The sequence below is a fragment of the Anoplophora glabripennis genome, unplaced genomic scaffold (assembly GCF_000390285.2).
Source record: "Anoplophora glabripennis isolate ALB-LARVAE unplaced genomic scaffold, Agla_2.0 scaffold135, whole genome shotgun sequence".
Taxonomy (NCBI): Eukaryota; Metazoa; Arthropoda; class Insecta; order Coleoptera; family Cerambycidae; genus Anoplophora; species Anoplophora glabripennis.
Genome location: NW_019416236.1, coordinates 699600 through 724582, shown reverse-complemented (window position 1 = coordinate 724582; position 24983 = coordinate 699600). Strand labels below are relative to the sequence as shown.

The following is a 24983-nucleotide window of genomic DNA, read 5'->3' as shown; positions in this document are numbered from 1 at the left end:
GGTCTTACATAACTTTTTACGTTAAATAACATGGGCTACTCCGTTTTTCGACATGCAAATCATATGCGTCCCAATTAAGTTGGTGAAGGGAGTTTTCGGCCCGTAATTTTTATTTAAATTTTTTTACAATTTTCTCTACAGATTTATAAAATCTTAACAATTTTACGTAAAATTGTTAAGATTTTATAAATCTGTAGAGAAAATTGTAAAAAAATTGAAATAAAAAAAATTACGGGCCGAAAACTCCCTTCACCAACCTAAATGGGACGCATATGATTTGCATGTCGAAAAACGGAGTAGCCCATGTTATTTAACGTAAAAAGTTATGTAAGACCCATACATTTTTTCTATTTATTTGCGACCGTTTTGTCAATAACAGAAATAAAAAGTTTTGTTTGAGCCCTTTTAAGGGCATATAACTTCCTAAGGGAGCGTTTTAGAGCACATGTTAATAGGAACTTTTTGGCTTATTTTAATGAGTTATAAGCGCAGCAGAAGTTTGGAACCCTATTTTAGAAACACCCTGTATACGTATTTAATTACTGCTCTATCTGTATTAAAAAGTTGAATTGTTTCTCTATCGATTCCTAAATTTTCCACAAAGATATGCAATTTTTTTGGTGATAATAAAATAGTCAATATTTACATTTTCCTCATTTTGCAATAAATATGTTTATGTAAAAACTTTTTTAACTGCTTTCGTAAACAAGTAAAATTTTATCGCCATTACTTAAACCCAATATCTTTTGCACGAAGTATTTTGAGAATTTTTATTGCTTTTTGATTAACTCCACCATATTTGGAAAATAGGTTGTGGCCATATGTCTGTTATTTAATTTTACTTGCTGCTTGCGTAACTTTTCACGTACTTATGTCGCAACTGGTATCTCTTTTAAAACACATGGATTTTCAATACCTACCACAAAGCAAAACTTAATAAATACACAGACACCTTGATTTTAGAAGTGGCCATAACAAAATTTAATTAGCACCATTAGAAATATTTAAGATTAGATGCAACAATTTTAAAATGATTAATTGTACTTCTTCCCTTCACGACAAGTCTCATCTGTGACAAATAAGGTAAAAACTTCATTACTTAAACAGACGTTATTAGAATACTGATACTTTACAAGTGAAAGTAAACAATTGACGTTCGTGTAATTAATGCTTGCACGTTTTCGAAGTTTTAAAATTTTATTATACTGCCAATTAAGTTTTTGCAACAGCAAATGGCAATATCATACGCTAAAATAAATCTTGGTCAGGACAGAACAACAGCACCTTTTCTACTTGAGTGTCATCCATTTCGTTTCTTATTTTTTATGTTACCTAGTGTTTTTCAATAAGAAGTCAGTTTTGTGAAATTGGAACATCATAACGTCATCAAATTACAAAGGGACAGTACCTATATCAGAACGAGGCTCCATCATATTTTATTTAAATAAAAAAGGGACAGCTTCCATGAAGGTTCATTGAAGATGACTCAAGAATTGGAAATTTTGATGTTTGCAGGAAAGTGGAAACAGTGGTTCTCGAAAACAATCTAGCATTTAATACACTAGGCACAGAAATTAAGGGATATTAAAAAAATCCCTAAATTTTGGGTGATTTTCAAAGAGATGTAACTTGGAGGGAAATGGTCGTCGAGAGAATCAAGTTTTTCTCTAAGTCAGTGATATGCGATGAGACTGGAGCACATCGCTGGGGTTTAGAAATAAAATCGTATCTATGGGGGTTCTCAGTCTCCGAAAATACTCTTGTCAATATTTTTTGGAACTAAGAGTATTTTTGTTGAATATATGCTGGAAGGTAATACAATAATAACAATTATTAATATATATTATTAATAGATGTTATATTATTAATATATTAATAAAATTAAGTACGGCTATTGATCCAAAACATCCTGGTTTGTCACAAACCCCTACGCTCATTGTCTTTACGACAATGAACATAAAGCAGCCTTATAATCCGGATTTGGTTCCAGCCTTCTTTTTGTTTGAAGTATCTCAGGAGTCACTGTGAACACAATAACCACTCGGAAGAGGATATTGATGCCTATTTTGAGAGTTGTTATAATATACAGGGTGTCCGGCAAGTCGTTAAAATAATTTTAGGAGGTAATAGAATACTTGATTTACCTACACCTATATACCAAGTGTTACAATATTTGTGATAATTAATTTTTTAATATTTTTTAATTTAACCGCGCTTTTCTACAATTATTGAAGTGTAGAAGAAAAACAAACCTTTTTATAACAAAACTTTTTATACCTTTTTTAATGGGAATAAATGGATTATTTAATTTATTTAACCAATGAAATCCAAATTGGCTTCGTTACCTACCTAGAACTTCATAAACATGGTATTTCTACTTTGTAAAAGCGAAGTCAAATTTAAACGTGGATTTTATTTAAACTTTTGTGTGTGTAGGTTTATTCAGATATTATTAAAAACTTACCTAAGCAATGCTCTTTCAGTTCTAAGGAAAAGTTTCTTGATAAACATTCAAAAAATTAGGGAAATTAATCTTAACACGTTTAAGTATGCAGGGAGCGCATTCGCCAAAATAGAGGACAGCTGTTTAGTATGTAATAAAAATGGTTTAAGAAATGCAGACATTTGCTAACAAGAACGCAACTCTTTACAAAATATCGAAGTTATTAAAATACCGGAGGATTTAAAAAGCTAAATATTTATTTCAATTGCTCAAATCTTAAAAGCTAATTCAAAGAGCAAAAAGGAAATATTTATGAGTACCTATTAATTTTACGATTATAAACATAATGAAAAAAAGTCTAATGTAGGTAATAAGTACTGTAATTATCTTTCATTTTCAAAATGTGACCCTCTATTTCTACAGTGCCGTGCTCGTCTTCTCATCTCAGTTGTAGTATCTCCTAATAAAATCTCTTGTTTCATTTGTGTAAATACAGTGTTGATTTTTTCGATTAATTGTTCCCGAAAAAAAATTGGTACTGCAAAGACTAATTCCTTGGCTCGTCCCCACACATAATAATCGAGGGGAGTTATGTCAGGAGATCTCGCGGGCCATAAAATTGGTCCATTTCTCCCAATCCAAGGATTGGGAAACTGTTCATCTAGAAACTCCCTTACGGTAATTCGACAATGTGCTGGGCAGCCATCATTTTGGAATATGATATTATTTCTAACATTTAACGGAATCACGTCTAAAATATCAGGAAGAGTTGTTCTTAAGAAATGCAAATAATTGTCTCCATTTAAATGATCTGGTAAGTAATATGGTCCAATTAACGTTCTGCCTATAACAGCTGCCCAAACATTCACGCTAAATTTTCTTTGAAAATTGGTCTCTCGTTTTAAATGAGGATTTTCTCCAATGTTACTCCAATAATGAAGATTGTGAAAATTGGTAATTCCCTCTCTAGAAAATTTGGACTCATCACTCCATAATATGCTTTTTAAAAAAAGTATCTCTTCAATATCAGCATTTAAGATAAAACGACAAAAATTCATTCTTCGCGCAGGATTACCTTCCTCTAAACCCTGCACGGGTGTATAATGAAATGGATATTTATTTTCGCTTCTTAATACTGACCAAATTTTCCATTTAGATAAATTCAACTGGCTGGCGGGCGACTTGCCTTATACTTAATGTATGATCTTCTGCAATTGCGTCCAATAATCTGTTCGTCAATTTCAGTGAAATGCCTGTGGTGTTCATCACGCGCTCCGGGTTCCTGACGATTGACACTTCCATGTTCACTTATTCGACGATATGTGTACATGAAGACTCGAATATTAGGAAGCCTTCTTTCAGGAAATCTGTCTTGGTAGAGTCTACGAGCAGCAGCAGCATTTCCATCAGCCCTTCCATACATAAATAGAATATCGGCATACTCCGCATTTGAAAATGATGTCATTATCAAAGGTTTTTAATAAACGTCTAAGAATAGTACTTACACTTTAACTGAGATTCGAACGTATAGTTTGACAGTTAATCTACATTTACGGTTGCTATGGAAACTAAGGACAATTGTTTTATCATGGCCTACCAAGCTATTTAATAGAAACATTTCTTTTGCTTTTTACGGCTTAACTTTAAATTAGCTTTTAAGATTTGAGCAATTGAAATAAATATTTAGCTTTTTGAATCCTCCGGTATTTTAATAACTTCGATATTTTCTAAAGAGTTGCGTTCTTGTTAGCAAATGTTTGCATTTTTTAAACCATTTTTATTACATACTAAACGGCTGTCCTCTATTTTGGCGAATGCGCTCCCTGCATACTTAAACGTGTTAAGATTAATTTCCCTAATTTTTTTAATGTTTATCAAGAAACTTTTCCTAAGAACTAAAAGAGCATTGCTTAGGTAAGTTTTTAATAATAACTGAATAAACCTACACACACAAAAGATTAAATAAAATCCACATTTAAATTTAACTCTTCGCTTTTACAAAGTAGAAATACCATGTTTATGAAGTTCTAGGTAGGTAACGAAGCCACTTTGGATTTCATTGGTTAAATAAATTAAATAATCCATTTATTCCCATTAAAAAAGGTATAGAAAGTTTTGTTATAAAAAGGTTTGTTTTTCTTCTACACTTCAATAATTGTAGAAAAGCGTGGTTAAATTAAAAAATATTAAAAAATTATTAATCACATGTATTGTAACACTTGGTATATAGGTATGTTTGTTTTAATCGACTCGAAATCACGTATTCTATCACCTCCTAAAATTATTGTAACGACTTGCCGGACACCCTGTATAATACGTGAATAATAATTTATTGCTGATGGAAAAAAGTTGTTGCAAGTTAGGCTGTGCAAATGTGGAAACGTCTTTCGTTTCATTGTCGGACAGACAATTTTTTTAATATCCCTTTGAGTGGGCATATAAAATGTAACTTGAAACTAATTAGATGAAATACTTTTTAAATTAATAGAAATGATTTTAAACTGCCTCTTAAAAGAAAATCTCTCATTTTAATGTGAATAATAATAAATAATTTGAATAATAGTTTCAGAAAATATTACTTTCGCGAGATTGAATTTAAATTAGGCAATTAGCAATGGGAAAGAAATACATCTCATTTATGTCTAATATAGATTCTCTCTTGTTAGTATCTGAATAGAATAAGGCAAATTTTCTTTGTGTCCTTTTTCCCTTTTACGTCTGTTAGGTATTGGAAAAGAACCTTTTATTACAGGCAGACACGTCATATATTCTTTTATATAACCAGCCATATTTTACAAAAATTATATAATCAAATATTTTGTTATTATATTGTTATCTGAATATTAAGATTGCAGATGGTCTCTTACGTAAATCTGAGGACTGAATGAAACTAAACCACTAAACACAACACAGATGTGACTACTGTCAGCTTTAACTAATAACTAACAATCAAGTTTTCACTATACTTATTATCACAAAACCACTCCCAGCCTTCCTACACCATCAAGACACTTCGTATATTAATTTACTGCTAATCCAAAAAAAGTGAAAGTAAAGACACTTAGGTTCTAATGAACAATCACGTGTATACTTTCTTCTCGCTAATAGAATGATTTAACACTTCTAAAATATTATTCCTGCTGCCTCCTGTGTTTGATTTGCTGTTATCGCCTGCATCCACGGTGGAACCTAACGAGAAACTATTTTACGAACCAGACCTAAACCAGATTTAGTAGTCGGACTGCCCACTCTAGGGCCTGCCCACATGGGCACTCTCGATGCCGACTTAATACGTAAGAACGTACATGCCAACCACACATTTTGTCTACAAACAATGTATTTATGCCTGTATTAAGGAGCACCAATTGTGGAAAATGCCTATATCGGCGATGCCATAAAAAGTCCTATTAAATAGGCGCCCATCTGGAGGCAGACGGAATTCACGTGGGCGATTGACAGATAAATGGAGCAACTTTTCATATATGTACCTGTCAGGACCGTTAGCATAAAAAATTGATCGCGCTGGTAATATTGGCGAAATTATCTCTTTCAAACTTCGAATGTTATTAATGAGATTCTGTTATTAGCTGGAAGTGGTACAAAAGCAACACTCTGAAGGTGCAGAACTAGATACTGAATCAAGATAAGAATCGCTGTCACGTAATATATCTCAGCCATGCATAGCCTTGATGAGATTAAGGAAAAGGTATTTAAAAGTTTCAGATTATGTAGTATGTTATTGTCAAATACCTACTATTAAGATCTTTTAAACTGCTATAAGTTCTTTTAATTTTTAATACAAAGTTGACGAAAATAACCTAATATGAACTTGTAAAGCAAATGAACAGTGGTAACTTTTCAATGCTATTTACATTATTTGAATTAAGTAAACTAAGTTAATGTGAATAAAGGAAATATATACAGTGTTAGCCATGGATTTCAAAGCTTCCTAGAGCGTATCCTAGAAAATAATGGTCATACAGCAATCGTATTCCTGTGGTGAAAACAGTTGAAATTAACTTAACTTAGTCCATAAATCATTCGCTTATAAGTTACAGGTAAAAAACTTTTGAAATGATTTTTCATTATTATCTGAAAACCGACATGAGGTATCCCAATCAAAATGCACACATTATAGGCAGCATGGAAATGAGTAAAAATAATCTTCAAACACTTCATTCCCTACATCAGTGGCGTGCGGGGGAACGTGTAGCCCCATTTTTCTAAATTATTATAACGTCAGACTTATGTATCAGTCGCAAGAATAGTGCCTCTTGTCAATTTCACTTAAAATTACGGGTAAAACGATTCGATTTGTTGTTCCGAAAAAATAAGGGCTTAAAATACCAAGTTCATTAATTGTTTCTTTGGGAAACGGAATGTTTATCAGCCAGACAATACAATTTTTAAAAACACTTTTTTATTAAATAAGTAAAAATGTAACACAATAACAAAACAAAAAATGATAAAAGGTAATATCAACTGCTGTTACAATAAGTGATGAAAATGATTAACTCTACGTAGGAAATTGGCATTCTTTTTAGAACTCTTAACATCACGAAGAGCGTTCGTAATGTCTAAAATGTTCTGACTTCTATTTTTATTTGGTAAGCCTTTGCATTAAATTTAAAAAACTTAAATATAATAATAAATATCCCATCTTTTTATTGCGGTCGCTACAATACAATTTTCAGCAAAAGTTTTTCTAGCGGTTTTTAGGTTGTCATTATAGGATAGCGAGTTTTATGACAATACCTGCACTCTTTTCTTACTTTTTTCACTGCAAGTAAGTAACTTTTTGAGATACTAACAAGTGATTTATTTACATGTACATATGTACATAGCTAGGAACCAATTATTAACTTTGTCTTTAATCCTTCCCTTTATATTTAAAAAGTTAATAATACAAAATAAGCTATCTATAATTGAACACATTCCTCGCTTCTTACTTTCAAATTTTTAAAAACAGGATGAGGCGGCAGGATCACACCAAACTCCAGGAATGGATTCTACAGATCAAAATAATGAAAAAACCCAAATGTTATGTACATTTCAATAAAAAAATATATGTCCTGATATTTTATAAATCAGCGTTCTTTGATTAAATGTTCAAAAATACCACCGAACACTTTCTGCTTCATGTACGAAAGGCCTCAGTCGCTCTCCTGATTGTTGCATGTATTGCTTTAATTAGTTCTGCAGTATTGATGATACGTCGATGACGTGAATCAACTTATAAACAGTAAACTAATGTTGTGAGGTCTTGTGATTTTGGAGGCCAACTAATAGGACCATAGCTCTGGAACTCTTTCGTTCTAATATGTAGCTTGACTGGACGAGCGAAATGTGCGGGAGATATTTATTTAGCCAGACCTATATACAGGTCTGGTCGAGGTGGTAGAAATGTATACGCTCAGTTGAAGAATGCGCGCGCGGGCAAACGAAATACAAACACAGCTGCATTGGACGACTGGGCAATAAATCTCAGTTGTTGACAAGTGATTGACAAATTGCCTAGCAATGCAGTGGAGCAATGTGGTAATTTTAAATTATTATAGGCACCTTCTATTAATCATTCATATTACAATTGCGAAAAGGAGAAACAAGAGGGATATTTTGTTTACTAATATTATTACAACATGACATTTTGGACACCTTTTGAAACGGAACCATCAATATAACAAAATTGTTTGAGGACATAAATAATAATTGATGTTGTTGGCCAAATGAACGAATGATATAAATTTTGTATACATTATATACAAATTATTATAATTTTTTACCTTTAGCAAAAAACTTTTTTAGGGATGCCTATGAAACTCATTAAATTTTATTGCTAGGCGTTTTATACATGTTCAACTGACTTCGGAAAGACTATACTTGTAACTCATTTTGTAAAAATTAAGTAGTAAAGTAGTGGTCTCCTGTAAGTTGATTCTCTAAAATGATGAGCCCAATGAAATAACTATCGATCATACCACACCACACGTTTACCGAAAACTTTCGATTGTTGCATGAGAATTTTCGTTTGACCATAAATGACAGTTCCGAGTATTAGTTATGACGTCATGGGTGAATGTTGCTTCGTCCGTAAAAAGTATACGGGATACAAGATGATTATTATTGATCCAACGAAAAACTCGATACGCTTAGCATAATCTTCCAGTTGTAGGTGTTGTACTTTCTGAATATGGTACTGATATGTCTTTCTCGTTGAGGGTTTTTATTACTATTTTTTTGTGGAACGCCCAATTGATTAGCAATTCTTCGTGAGCTGATAGTTGCATCATCTTCTACTAGACCCATATTTTCTACTTCTTTTATACATTGTCTATTAGCTCGTTCAGATGTTATACTAGCACTGGGAAGCTGTCCGGTTTCGCACAGTTTGTTGAAAACTTTGATACATACATTTTTATCAAGAAATATGTGATGTGGGAACCGTTGACGATATTCTTCAACAGCAGCATTAGCATTCTCTTTAAAAAACCATTAACAATAAGTTCTTGGCATTTTGTAACATAGAAAGACAATGGCAAGTATCATTCTTTAGAACTTGGAACATGGCACTCTCTGATTCCAAACTTATAATTTGATTTGATTTGATTTAATAAATTTGTAATTACGCTATGACTTAAAAACAAATGAAAATTGCATAACATTTGAGTTTTAAACATCCTGTATAAAACAAAAATTATAAGCCAGATAACTTAAGAATACTATAGGCACTGGCACTACACATTCAAGACATCCTTCCTGTTGCATTGTTGGATACAAAATGGCTATACATATAGCTCGCGCGTCTGCATGTCAATTATGATCGCTACGCGCTAAAAAAAGATATATGTATTTACTGTTATACAAATATATACAACCATATTTTTTTAGCTATACTCGTACACCTTATATTTGTTTATAAAGAAGCTCATGATTTTTTTTTTGATAATTTATTTATACTAGCTTGACATTCTAATAACATGCGTAAATATTTACGACGCGAAAATATTTGAAATATCAACAACCATATTTAAGCATGGCTATTTTTGCACTGTAATAGTAAATTAACAATTACGTAACTTTCTCATGAGTACTTGTGTATCTTTAGAATAGATTTGACTCAGTTTTATTTTTAAATCATTTAATTAACTCACAATTAATATATGCAATTGGTAGCAATAATATCTATATTTTGATATCAGGAAATATCTTATCGGCTGTCTTCACAATGGGTGATAAGTCTACGAGAAATAACCTTCAAAAGATAAGAAAAAAAAGGCAAAGGATTTTTTCTCTTTAAAGCATGATGGAGACAAAAATCTACTGGATATGCGCTTGTGCCTGATTAATATGTCTTATATGATTTTATATTAACGTTATTTATATGTAGAATTATGCAAAAATACAGCTTTAATTTCAAAAGATGTTCTCAAAACATAGTTATCTTTTTTTATTCAAAACAAAGAGAAAAAACAATTCAAATGCTCCTTTTGTCAAAATTCTTATAAGACATGTTTTATTTTAAATTCTAAAATAAGGATACGTAGCCCATTACTTTTATGAAGGAGACCTTTGTGACACTTAACTGAATTTTACAATTTTTAATAAATTCCGTCAGCGGAAGTTGTGAAACCATTATGGGAAACTTCGATTATATTTTAAAGTAAAAATGTAGTTAATACAACTGTTCGGTGGGCAAGCAAATTATATGAAAGCTTAGCTAGTTAAATGAATTTATGATAGGGTTTATTGTAGCCTGGTAAATTTTAGGTCATTCAAAAACATAAATTTTAAATAAATGGACGTGATTAATTCTAGGTAAAATAAATTTTATATTGTTATTTTCAGTATATATATTTTCATGTTTGACATTTTCTAGCAACAAAACAATAAATACTCAGTTGTAAAGCTACACTAGACATTTGCATTAAAATATTTCGCATATTCATTAAACGGTGAACGGATATTGTAATATTAAACAACCTAAAAACTAATTGTATTGATAAAATAATGTAGGGATAATGTCTAGTTTCAGTTGTTATTTTAATTGCACGAAGTTATCATAGAATAAAAGTTTTTGTTTTGTGTAAATATTTCATTTCTTTAATTTATTACAAAAAACTACATAAATATTTGCACTCACTACTCCAAGACGCTAGCGGTGATTTTTTTAAAATTAATTTTCACCAATAAATAAATTAGTCCAACTTTGGGTGGCTTAAGAAAACAGTGATAAGTACATAGGAGAATCGTTTTACATACAGGTTGTTCCAGTTAAAACGTCCCACCTGGAAAATATCAGAATTAAAAAAAAACAAATAAAAACTGAGACACGTCGATTTTCTTTTCGAGGGAAACACGTGATGACCTAAGTTTTCATGTCTTGGAAGCTACCCCTTAGGCAAGGACGTAAAGTACCTATAAATTTTAAATGACATCATATGTTGAGTGACACTTCATTTTAAAGCTTTTTCAATTCGGCTCACAACCACGAGATACAACTTTTTAAATTTTGGTGAAACAATGTTATTTTAATGTTCAAACTAGTTTCCCTCCACTTCCATATAATAAAATCTTTACTCCATTTCTGAACGAACATTTCGAAGCATTTCGGGCATTATCTGAAGACATTCTCCAACAATTCGCCGACGAAGCTCAAGTGAGTTCGGTCGTGTTGCATAAATTTTCGACTTTAAGTGTTCACATAGAAAAAAGTCTAAGGGAGTTAGATCTGGCCATCTGGGAGGCCACTCAATTGAACCTGTCCGTCCTATCCAGTGATTAAGAAAATCACGCACAGCTACGGCATAATGTGGTGAAGCACCATCCTGCTGAAGCCACACATCTGGCAAAGCGTTGTCATTTTCCAATATTTCCATAATCATTATATTCGTTACTAGTAGATTCAGATAGATGTTTCCATCCAGATTTCCCGGTAGGAAGAAAGGACCTATGAGGAAGTCTCCCAGTATGCCCGCTCAAACATTCAATTTCCTTGGATGGAGCGTACGAGTTCCATGAAAAATGCGTGGATTGTCATCACTCCAGTAGCGGTAATTATGGCGGTTGACTCGACCATCCATTTGGAACGTACATTCAACGGAAAAACAGATTGAGTATAAAAAATTTGGATCCCTTAGAGCACGATCACTTATTTCTTCACAGAACTGTAAGCGGCGATCAAGCCCTTACGTACGACCCGTTCACGTTAATTGCAACCGATCCAGTTTCCCAAAATGTATGCACTAAATCCAGGACGTACCGATGGGAAATGTTAATGTCAGGATGACGATCATTAAAAATCTGTACTGCCTGCCGTGCAGTCATTATTCTTGTAGAACAAACTAATTATTTTCAACTTTTTCAGCAATTGTATAAACCATTTTCACAAATTGGAATTCAATCGACTTTGTGATGATTTTACGGCATATTGTCTCAACAAGACAAGACGAGACAATATTGTCTCGTTAAAAGTAAAACAGGCAAAAAGTTGAACTGATAAGAGTATCAAGGTTTTTTATTGACAAATAAAATGAAAACATTTTTTGTATCTAGAAATTGTTGAAAAATGTCGTCGGATAACACCCGACATGCTTCGAAATGTTCGTTAGGAGCAAAGATATTATTGTTGTGCGGGAGCGGAGGGAAACCAATTTGAACACTTAATAAAATAACGTTGTTTATTCATTCATTATATATTGTCTTATTCTTAAGTGGTGATTTTATTGTCACATTCAAACCAAAATTTAAACAGTCGTATGTCGTCGTAAGCAGAACTGAAACAGCTTTAAAATGAGGTGTCACTCAACAAATAGTGCCATTAAAAGTTTAAAGGTATTTTCGCCCCTGCCAAAGCGGTAGCTTCCAAGACACCAAAACTTACGCAATCATGAAAATAACCTTGAAAAGAAAATGGATGGGTCTCAGGTTTTTTTGTTTTTTCTTTAAATTCCGACATTTTCCAGGTGGGAAGTTTTAATTGGAAAACCCTGTATAATTTAGTCCAAACAGTAATTTAAACATTTTTTGATTTGGTGTGTTAGGTTGATTACCTTAATATCGAAAATATTTAAGGAAAACAACTCCCACCTTTTTCAAAGTACCTAATTTTATGAGGACAGTTACGATTATTACTAAAAAAATACCTCTTTTAAGAGAATCCATATTAGGTTTATTGTTAAATATGTAAACAAGTTAATTGTCCATGAGACTCATTGACTATTTTTTCAGTAGGTGTAAAGTAGGCAGGAATTTATATTATCAAAAAAAGTTAAATACAATGCGTCCCAGAAGCAACGCAAAAAAATCGTATTTTATTTTGTGTTGCGTTTTCACAAATACGCTAAATCACGTCAATTAGTAAATAGGAATTGTCGTTTTGTCACATTGCTTAAACCTTTTTTCCTCTATGTTTCATAAACCTATGACGTCATCAACATTTATTTAAATAGCACTACCTAATTTTTTAAGCATAAAGGGATAGCCCTTTTGAAGGGAAACGCATCGATATAGAGGTTGACCTATATTACTGTGACAGATGCAAAAAAAGCCAACGATTGGAATGGACATGGTTTAAAATAACAACAAAAGTAGGTAGGTATCACAAACTGACGCGAGAACAGTGCCACAGCAAAAATTGGAAATTTTTAGAGGTTTTGGTTGATTGTACATGTTTTTATGTATTGATATATTGGCGTATTTGGCGATAGGACGAACGTCAGTGTGTGGATTTTCAGTGACAGCTAAATATAACATTTTGCCTATCATTTTCCATCACTGTCGTTGGCCTTCCGGATCTAGAGAGATCTTTAACATATCCTGCGTCTTCGAATTTGCGTATATCTGCATACTGTATTGGTTGTTCATGATACTTGTCTGTATCCAACCACAATTAGGATTTCAATTCTTTGATTCTCGCTTAAACGTAACACCATCGTAATGCCAAATTATGGTATTTGTAACTGTCATAATGATATTACATTCGCTAACTGTCATCTTCAAAACAATGCCTAGCCGCTGTGATCGGGTGAACCTATCCAATCTACATAAAAACAAGTAATAATCAACCAAAACACTTTTTTTGCTGTAGCACTCTTCTCGCATCAGTTTGTGATACTTTTGTTGTTATTTCAAACCATGTCCACTCCAATCGTTGGTTTTTTTCGCACCTTTCAAAGTAAAGTAGGCCAAACCCTATATCATCGTATTTCCCTTCAAAAGGGCTTTATGATTAAAAAATTAGGTAATGCTATTTAAAAAAAATGTCGATGACGTCAAAGGTTTATGAAACATAGCGCAAAAAAGGTTCAAGCAACGTGACAAAATGACAATTCCTATTTACTAATTGACGTGTTTTAGCGTTTTTGTGAAAACGCAATACAAAATAAAATATGATTTTTTTTGCGTTACTTCTGGGACGCACTGTATAATAATCTTATCATAATTGGACATTAAGATCTGATTCTGATTACCGAAAAATTGCAATTTCAATTCTGGTTAAAAGATTTTTTCAGATTTTTCAACGATTTTTAGAAAACGTATACACCTTTGCAACTAATTCAATGATTCACGTTAGTCACGAAAAAGTATGTAAGTGATGGAAAAAAAACTTTCCCATAATGTCAGTGATTTATTTATTATTTTCACTTAACTGACAAGCAAGTTTTTACGACAGGGAGCAATAAATTTAACGATAATATTTATTTTCTCTCAATTTCAACTTGAAAGAATTAAACACATTAACTAAAGAGCTGTCAACTAAGTAAGTTTTCAATATTACTTTACACTTTAAACACATAATAAGTGATGTTAATAGTAAAAGTAAACCCTACCTGGTATTCCTAGACTGGTCGTTGACTTAGAATGAGACGACATCTTAGATAAATTAGTTGTACTTTGACTATGCTGCTTGGACATTTTCTCCAGATCGCCTCCGGTGACGAAGGCAGATTTCGGCCTTCTCGGAAGCGAACAATTTTCACTCAATACAGAAGCCTCGTGGTATCCAGAACTATCCGAACTATTCCTCGAATGACAAATCGTCAGGCCGTTCTCCACTTTCTTGGATTGCAACTCGTTGACCTCATTTGCGGTTTCGGAAATGTTACTTGGGGGTTTCTCTACTGAGACTTTTCGTTTGCTATCATTTTGCTGAGGGGGCTTCGGAGCGGGTCTTCTCTTTCTTTGCGGGGGTTTGGGCCGCTCCTGAGGCTGGTCTTTCTTTGGAGGTGTTATTATTTGGGGTTGGACTGCTGGAGGAGTCACCGACCTGGAGTCGTCGCTGTGGGTAGGAGATATCGAACGAGTGTCGCTCGAGATGGATCCGGAACCCATACTCTGGAACAAGGAAAAGAAAGTCATGAAAATCCTTATTGCAAATTACCGTTTTTAAATGACAAATTACTACCTAATTGAAAATTAAATGAAAATGAAAATGACTGATAATGTTAAACAACGATAAAACAAAACATTTATGCGTCTGCATTGCATTTGCTTGAAATCATATAATGCTGCATTACTTGTATTTTGGCGGGAAATTTGCGTGTGTGTCCTAGATTCAATTGGGTGGGTAAGTGCACGCATTGTATTTATTTATTCTATTGTAACAACTTGTTGGATATTTAGCTCTTCATTTAATTACTTCAAGGTTAATAAAGTCAGACATGAACTAAAATCCGAAGTATTTACACTAAAAGCAGAACTGATGTGAGGAATTAAAAATATAAATCCCTCAGATCCATTTTTTACTATTTGTAGTTCAACCACAAAGAGGTGCACAAAAGGTGGAAGGTATGCCACTTTCTTGCGATTCAGCATTATCAAAATGCACCACACTATTAACTCAAGAATTAGATTTAAATTGCAGATATAAAACTAAGTTTTAGAATAAGCTTATTTTACAAAACCATTATATACAGTCAGTGATGTAAAATGACCGTCATTTAAGCTCGTGACGGTCATAGCCGTCATGACCAGGTCATGACGGTCATTACACGTCATAAATAGTTTCAGTTAGGAAAAATACTTAAATGTAAATGGTTTTTATCTCCTCGCTATGCAAAATAAAAGTCATTTTTCTAAAATATAAATTACTGAATTGCCTTAATAAATTCAACAACAAAAACTATATTAATATCAAAAAAGTTTTTAACTACAAAACAAACAATACAAAAAACAAATGATCTTTGGCTATAGATTACAAGTTATAAAGTAATAAAACAAAATATTATTAGCATTGGTTAAGTTTTAAAGACACCACGTCACCAGGTGGACATAAACCTACTTCTTACCGCAATGATAATGAATATTTAATAAATATTAATTTAATATTAATCTTAATAAAATCATTTAAATATTTAAGAAACAAAAACTATCATGACGCGATTTTCTATGTGACGCGACGGTCATGACAGGTCACGACATCGGTCATGCGCTGGTCACATGACCCACTTACATCACTGTATACAGTGTGTCTCAAAAATCACGCGCATTTCGGAAACTCGCAATTTTTGGAAAAATCGCTCAGTAGGAAGGTCAATTTTGTTTTTTTTTTTTGGACATGAATTTCGGTGACATTCAATTATTTTCAATGTAACCAGAGGCGGTTTTTTGATATGGTTGGGTTTTTTCTGATTAATTTGGTGTCCTACATGTAGAGGGTTGGTCGGGGAAATTTCGGAAAAAATCGAAAAAAACGTAAATTGTTATTAATTTTTTTTCCAACGGGCTCATGAAATAAGTCCAGAAATATTATTTCAACATGATAGCGCTCCACCACATCATGCAGCCATCGTAAGAACCTATTTAAACCATCAATTTCCACATCGTTGGATTGGTAGAAGAGAGGAAATTGAGTGGCAGGCAAGATCTCCCGATTTAATCCCACTTGACTTTTTCTTGTGGGGATATTTGAAAAGCAAGATATATTGTGAAAGACCAGACAACATTGAAGACCTGAAGCAATACATTCGGCATAAGATCAGGCAAATACCACTTGAAACAATCAGGAATGTGCAGAGTTTGTTGACAGGCTGGATTATTGTCCAGCTGCAAGTTAGCAGTTGAATATTTGATTCATTAAAATCAAATAAAAAGAGCTATTTTAACCAAATGTGTTTATACCTTCGAAAAAATAAATAAGAGTTTACGTTTTTTCGATTTTTTCGAAATTTTCCGGACCATCTCCCTCTCCTACATGTTGCACACCAAATTAATCAGCAAGACCTAAACTTTAATACGGTCCAATAAAAAAAGGTGGTTGCCATTTAAAAAAGCAACCCTATCCCCCTCCCTCCGCCACTAGCTACATTTTTGAAAAGTTAATTTCACCGAAGTTCATGCCCGAAAAAAACAAAATTGACCTATTCGAGTGATGTTTTCAAAAATTGCTTTCCGAAATGCCCATAATTTTTGACACTGACACACTGTATACTGAATTATTTAAAATTGTGTTTTTGAACACAATTAGTCTTGTAATAACCGTTGAAATGATTAAATTAAGCTAATAACATTGTCGACTTCAGTTATTTACAGTTAGAAAAACACCACGGGTAGTACTATCACCGAACAAAGGATCATCAGATGTTAGGCTTTATAGTATTGTGAAGACTTTGTTTCCACCTATTGGCAAACATTTGTTAATGAATGTAAATTTTCAGGTTTTAGTTGCTGAATTATTTGTATGTGATGGGGATATAATAAATTACTTCTCCATATGTCCGCCATACTCTCCAAAGAGGAATACCCATCCATATATGTTTAATTTCTTCTAGTACTTAATTTTGCACTGCATACATGTAACTGTATAATGTTTTATTGTCCATCCAAATTTTGCTGTTCAGGATGTTGTTCAGGAAATTGTTGGATATGAACCATGTTTCCGCACATATATCAAAGAAGAAACAAAAGCTTCATGATTTGTCATTCTTCTGTTTGGAAATCATCATTGATATTTTCCTATCGAGACAAAATCCATAGACATACATGTCAGCGTACTCTTCTTTTTTAAGATTAGGTGAATAAAAAAAAGGTTTTTCAATGTTTTTTTAATGTTTTTGCTTTCATCACAACATATTACTGAGCTTCTAATGTAAGAATGGATCTGTGTACAATTGACCACTCATTACAAAATCCAAATAATCGTGACAAATTTAGTACATTACAAAATATCGTATCTTAAATAAAAAAATATTATTTTAATAAAGTAAGACATATAATGCTATTAATAGGAAACATAAATATTGTCTTTTGTAATACCTTTACCTGTAAAAGATAAGATATTGCTTGAATTTTACAATGTATTTTGTAAACGACGCTAAGAAAGTATGTTTTTGAAACGGAAACGAGATATAGCATGTAATTTTTTGCAATATTTGTATAAAAATATGATTCAATCATGGCGCAATTGTCTGTCAAATATGATCAGATCAGCGTTTTAGTTAACTAGTAGACTGTGGAGTTAATTACTCAATATATGAAATTCAGAATTTTTCTTAAGTAAGATGAATTCAAGTAGAAAGAAGTTTTTAAAAAATTGGTGACATTTGTATTAATACTGTTATTTTTATATGAATGCTTTTTTCATAATTTCAAATAATTAATTCATAACTCATTAGGACATAATTTACGATTTCACAAGCGTAATTTGCTTCAATTATAGGATATTATTAATAAAATAAGAGTTTCTTTATTTCTGTAACAAAAGAAACTTAAATACTTGATATAATTGATGTAAAATTAAAAAATTTCTAAATAATTAGTGTTAAACAGTTTAAGTTTAGAAGAAAGTAAATTTAATCTCGCTTCTTATGAATTTTAATTCATTTTTACTGCTCTCACTGAAATAAAATAATTTAAAATTTTAATCTTGCTTTTAATATGCACTTTTAGAAAAATTAGGTTCAAGTTGTAAGTATTCACTATTAAAAATGATATTCAACTAATGACGTTCTCAATGTAAATTGTTGCGTTGTTAAAGAAAAAAAAAACATAATCAGTAAATGTTTAATCTATTTTGAATAAAAATTAGAAATTAACGTATAGAACTGTCGAAAAAAAGTAAAACTGTTATACGAAAAAATCTGAATTGATTAAATGACTCCTAAGTTAAAAATGGATAGGTGTAAAAACCATTGCTCATTTTCCAGGTATTATGAAGTACTTATCGATTATTTAAAAAACGTGTAGATAAAGCTATAAATATTAATCAGTATTTTTATTTTATATATAGAAATGAATACCATATTTACTAAATAAATTTGTATGTACTATAAGGAAAAATTGTAAAAAAAACACTCAATCTAAACAAAACAAGGCAGCATTCAGTGACCAGCAACCAATAGATATTACCTAAAAGTTACTTTAGATTTTCAAAATGAACCCGAACTGTCCCTATACCTTTCTGTTGTGGAATTGTTAAATCTGATATTGGGCAAAGCATTGGTAATATAATGAGGTTACAACAACGAATAATTTGCAAATGTGCTATTTTCTAGCAGGTAATTAAAAACTAATCCAAATATTAGATGACTTGGAATATGAGCCTCAAGAATCTTCGTTGGTATTCTCTAACAGTAGCTCAACCATGTTCATTACAAAACCTCTAGAGAAAAATTATATCTGCGGATCCTGCATTTGAAGACCGACGAGGCATTTTAGATTTAGGAAAACAGAAAATACACTAACACTGGTAGTTAATAAACTCAATAAAGTTAAGAAGGTAGTAGGCGTTCTTTGAAACACGCTAATAACAAGTAGGGATAGATTACTTTTCTAAGCCTGATTAAAGCAGATTAGTAAATCGGTCCCTTGCCGTGATTTATTTTGTACCAATTATTCACATTCTAATAGTCCGATTAATTAATCGGCCTTAATCGGAACCGAAAGTTCCGGCCCTAGAAAACCTAAACTATGTACGACATAAATCGGAAAAAAGGTGATAAAAATTAAAGTAAAAGACGACGAGAAAATTTCGGTACTTTTTAATATTTTCCAGCATTTGTCTCGTTTTGTATAGTACATATTACTTTGTTGTTTTAGAAATTTTCGTTATTGTACATCTAAATTTATTTCAAGAATTCGTAAACGTATGATATTTAAAATAAACATAAAATTTTATTTATTTGTTTTGTTTTATTCTGCATAAAAAAAAAAATTTTTTAAACGAAACATTAAAAATTATTAAATTACAAAATTAGACGAAAGGACAGTATTAATGTAATTGAAGCAAGAACCATTTGCAAAGTGTTTGCTTTTAATAGTTACATTAAATGCTGAATTTTCTGTTCTAGTCAAAATTGATAATTTGTAAAAAAATCAACAAAGGTGTGACAAAAACACATTTTTAATGCCTAACTCGACTTTTAAAATTTGTAGATACATTTAAAAAAAATCTCATAGAAGGTGAATTTTTTTATTCCTATTAATGCCTACTTCTTATAAAATTTTTAGAGACCGATCCTGGAATTTATGAATGTCTGAGAATGTCAGTTGAACGCGTCACCAAAAAAATAGAGAATATGAACAAACCGTTCAAATATTGTATTAAAAAGAATTTTTTATTTAAATCTACAAAATAATCCTGTATATTAATAACGTAAAGAAGTGTGAAGTATGTTTACGATAGAAAATCCTTCAAAATTTACAAATCCAGTATTATATCTACTATTATAAAAACTAGGAATAGAGTCCAGGAAAGTCTGATAGGATCTAGTTTTTCCTTAAATGTGCCCCATAATAATGACTAAATTGTTTGAAAAATTATATTAGCATCTGGTATCTAGTAACTGACTTTTTTGGAACTATCCAAATTTCAACTGACTTTTACATGAGGCTTATCTGAAATATGTACACAAGAAAGTCATGTCATATTCAACGGATGTTGAAAGATAATTATTAAAATCATAAAAGACAATTTGGTGGATGACACTAACAATGAAATGATGAAATGAAAAAGCTCATGGGGTGGTATGCGTAAATTCGCAAAGAAAATGATATGGAAGTTAAATAAATAAATCTAAAAAACCATGAAAAATTTTTAAATATTGGTAACAACAAATAGACTGATTTTCGTGTCTTCACTGTTAAAGGTGGTTTTAATGTCGCTTCTGCGACATTCTTTGGCTCAAAAGAAGACGATTTGACCTAATTTCCATTAACAAGAAATGCCTGGCTCCTCTGCTATTGACTGTCAAAGATTTTGAAAAAAAAAATTTCCGGTTCTAATGGAAGATGTCCCTCTCGATCTTCGTGCTTAGATGTAGTTCATGCACGATGGTGCTCCTCCGCACTTTAGTGCAAATGTAACTGCACATTTAAATAATACTTTTCCACACAAGTGGATCGGAAGAAGAGGGAGATATGTTCCTGTCGAATGGCCCTCCAGGTTCCCCGACTTAACGCCGTTAGATTTTTTCTATGGGGAGCCTTGAAGAATAAAGTTTACGCTACTCCTGTGGAACCCCAGGAAGAATTATTGCGTAGGATTCAAAACGTGGCGGACGTAATACGGAATGATTCAAAAATGTTCAATTCAATGTCAATCGAAGGATCCAGCTATGCATCCAAGAAAATGGGGGCCATATCGAACATATCTTGTAATTCCACCATCATCTATCGTATCTATGTAACTATCAGTTTCAATAAAGATAATAATGTATTTCCTAAGTACCTACGTCTTTACATTTTTTGAGTGTTAACAAAAAATAAATCTAATGAAGGAAAATGATATTCCATTCCAACTTTAAAATTGTGACCATTTTACCATCAATATTGATATCTTAGGTAAAAGAATTGGCAATTATTATTAGAGAAAGCTGCTTCTTGTAGAAGGGCAGATTTACTGCACTGCGATACATCTAAAATTGTTGTCGCAACGAAACAGAAAACATTTTTTTTGCGTAAAAACTATGAATGCTACAAAATTTTACCAAGATACTTACTACGATTGTAGTGATTGTAGTGAGTATTTGTTCTACTTCAGTAGTAGTGATAATGATTGTCTAAAATTGAAAATAAATTTTTGCTTAAAAACTATGAAAGCTACAAGATTTTACCAAGAGCACGAAAATCTCGAAAAAGGACTAATGCATCAATAAAAATAAAATGAATTGATTCCAGATACCAAATAAAATGTTCTGGTAATTCTTGTACCATGACACTCAAGAATTTACAATTAGCCTAAGGCGGATGGACGCAGTTGCTTCATCAAAACATGAGTCTTACTTAGGAACAAGTCCACAGCAAGTTTCATTAAAATCCATCTTAACATTCTCCAGATATTACAAAAAACATTTTTTTTTTTCAACTGTGACAGTCAATAGCAGTACCTTTTTGATCATGTGCTTATGGGACACCCTGTATATGTTTAATTTTGTGTGATACCTATTTCAGATTTACCTTTATGAATTTGTAGACTTCGCATAAAACTACTTTAAAATTTTACATAAAGATATCCATTGGCATGAAAATAATTTTCACTTTTGCACTCACTGTAAAAACACTTTCTATATCCAAGAAATTCCGCAAACACTTTTTATAACCGCGTACGTACTGCACATGACAAATATGATTACGCACAACCATACCTAACGCGCCGTAGTTGACAAAGCATCACTTACCGATTTTCCTCGACGAAAAATCAAGTTGAAAACGCCACCTCCGGTCTTGGTGTGCATCTGCTTCCTCTCTTCTTCCTTCCTCAGGGCCATAATGTCGCTCGTGGAAAACGCCTGGTTCAAACTAGAGGCTCCCCTCGACACCACGTAGATCTCCGTGATCTGATAGTCGCTGAGAGTGAGCTTGGGGTCCAACACCTCATCTAGGTTACCTGCAAATGGAGTAAGACAGCTTCAATTACACTTATCGCGAAAAGAAACGAAACTAGAAATTTTCAAGACAATTTAACCACCTAACGCGAGTGTGAGCGGCTGTATATATTTAATATTTTTCGCATCGATAAACAAATGAAAGGCTATAATAATGTTTACTTAATGAAGCACGATTGTGAATTAGTTAGGTACCTCTCTTTTCCACGCGCTAACTGCCAGTGAGAACGTGCAGAAAACAATTATTTTACACGCTCTCTTGTGAGTCGCACGTAGTGTTCTTCGCGGCAATGCCACATAATTTAGAGTTGTGTAACCGATCATAAAGTATTCTAATTATAATAAATTAGTACACAGAATATTTATCTTCGAGATAAGGTGATAAAAACAAAGCAGGTTTCAAAAACAAAATCACTACCTACGTGAGAAGATCGCTTTAAACAGATTTCTATCTAATTCTATCTATTATATCTACATTTTCATCATCGTTTTTCACATAATAAATATTAAATCAGTTTCGTGCTGGATAAATATATTTTTTCAATCTAAAATTTTGGATATTGTTATTATACTGGCACCTCAATCAAAATATAATACAATAAAATAAAATTGAAAGGAAGATAAAAAACATAAAACCCAAAACTAACTGATACTTTACCTTTATGACAAGATGACTTATAAAAATAATAGTCATACTATACGAGTATAATACTTCCCAGGGTTAAATTGTAATGAAAGTAACGTTTGAATGTTTTTAAAAACAGAGTCAATAACGTTGTAAACAATGGTAACAATAGAAAAAAGTATACTTAAATGCTCTCTAGTTACTTACATGGAACGTGACATCAGAAGCAGATAAAAAAGTAGATTAGATTAAAAATTTTACTATTATATATAATAATTGCATCATTGTAACTACTACATCCTGAACAAATTCTACGGCAGGCCATTCTTTTTAAATTTCAGTAAGTATCAAGGAAGTAGTTTTAAAATTACTGCTAGTAAATTGCTAGCTACTTTTACTTACAATTGATGTTTAGTTTTTATAAAAATTGCCTAAATTAAGATAAAATATTGTATCATGTTTATAAAAATTTGTGTCATACTCATTTAATAATTATATTTCTACACAGTATGCGCCTAAAGTATGGAATAAATTCAGTAAAATCGAAACAAATTTTTTTTGGGAAAAATCCTCGAGCAGGTCGATTTTTAATTTAAAAAATATATATTTTAGCATAAAAGGCGATTTTCAACCGTCATTTGTTTTCGAGTAATGACGTCATCGACATTTTTTTTAAATAGCAACCCCCTATTTTTTTCTTGATTCTGAAAGATCGTTTCATTGTCAATTCGACAGTATTAAAATGTTGCCATCTTACATAGGAAAGTTTTCGAGTAAATGACGATTGAATGTTAGAAAACGTAAATTTTATGCATTAAAAAAATAACAATTCCTAACAAATTAATAACAAATTAAGTGTGCGAATTACCACCCACCGACTTCTTGACAATACGCAAGTCTGTGTAGAAATTCTTCTTGCACATTATGAATTATTTCTGGGGTAACTCTGTGTATTTCATCTATAATACAATTCTGGAGTTCTTCTAAATTATGTGCGCCATATGGTGTCATCAGGAATATCAGGGTCATTATCGTTAGGAAAAATTACTGCAAGCGTTGGCACAGGGTTATTTTGTAAAAACTCTAAATATCTTTCTCCTGTAAGGGTTCCTTCAAAGAAGAAAGGCCCTACTATTGTGTTGTCTACTATTCCAGCCCACACATTTAATTTCTGTGTGTGTTGGGTATGTGTCTATGCCATCCAATGAGGATTTTTCCGACTCCAATACCTGCAAGTTTGACGGTTCACTGTACCATTGAGACAAAACGTGGCCTCGTCTGAAAAAAGCATTTGCCGGTGTAAATTTCTATTTACTTGACATAAATCCATCATAATTTCACAAAAATGCAAGCGGCGGTCGGGATCGTCTTCATTGAGTTCCTGCACAAGTTGAATTTTGTAGAGATGATATTTTTCCTTCCTCAGGATACGTAGCAGGTCTGGCTAAATTCATTGTTTAATGCAACCAATCGTGAAGTATTATGAGGATTATCTACCATACTTATCAAAATGTTCTGTTTGTGATCTTCACTAACGCTTGGACGTCCAGGTTTTGGAATATCTACAACATTGCCAGTTTCTCTTTTAGATTCTATCTTACTGACTGTGGATTGGCTGATACGGCGATATGGATGTTTTTCATTAAATAAATCACAAACTTCCTGCTGCGTTCTAGTCTTATCCCCGCATCCGATAAGAATTAAAATTTCAATTCTTTATGTGACAGTTAAATGTGCCATAATACTTCAATAAATTCAACAATAATTTTTATATTGCTTACAATACTTAGAATTAAATGTCGGTATGACAGTGACACTTTGTAAAGATTTAACCTTACGTGATCCATAAAAAACTTCAGGCATTTCGAAAAACTAAATTTGATAACGTTTTTGCTTTATTTTAATTGATTTGGGTTTTCTAACATTCAATCGTCATTTACTCGAAAACTTTCCTATGTAAGATGGCAACATTTTAATACTGTCGTATCGACAATGAAACGATCTTTCAGAATCAAGAAAAAAAATAGAGGGTTTAAAAAAATGTCGATCGTCATTATTGCTAAAATATGTATTTGTTAATTGAAATCGACCTGTT

General features: G+C 32.2%; 1 protein-coding gene across 6 annotated transcripts in view; it reads right to left on the bottom strand.

Moving 5' to 3' along the window:
- The window catches only part of LOC108906682 (MATH and LRR domain-containing protein PFE0570w), a 353179-nt gene that overhangs the window by 16328 nt on the left and 311868 nt on the right, over positions 1–24983 (bottom strand). For 5 of the 6 annotated variants that reach the window (XM_018710009.2, XM_018710013.1, XM_018710011.2 and 2 more), the window contains 2 exons: positions 22057–22265; positions 14272–14776 (listed from right to left, as the gene is read on the bottom strand). In XM_018710009.2, the coding sequence (XP_018565525.1) occupies positions 14272–14776; positions 22057–22265 (714 nt within the window). Of the gene's footprint in view, positions 1–14271; positions 14777–22056; positions 22266–22458; positions 22550–24983 lie in introns of those variants that run through there. The other variant, XM_018710012.1, reaches the window with a different exon arrangement.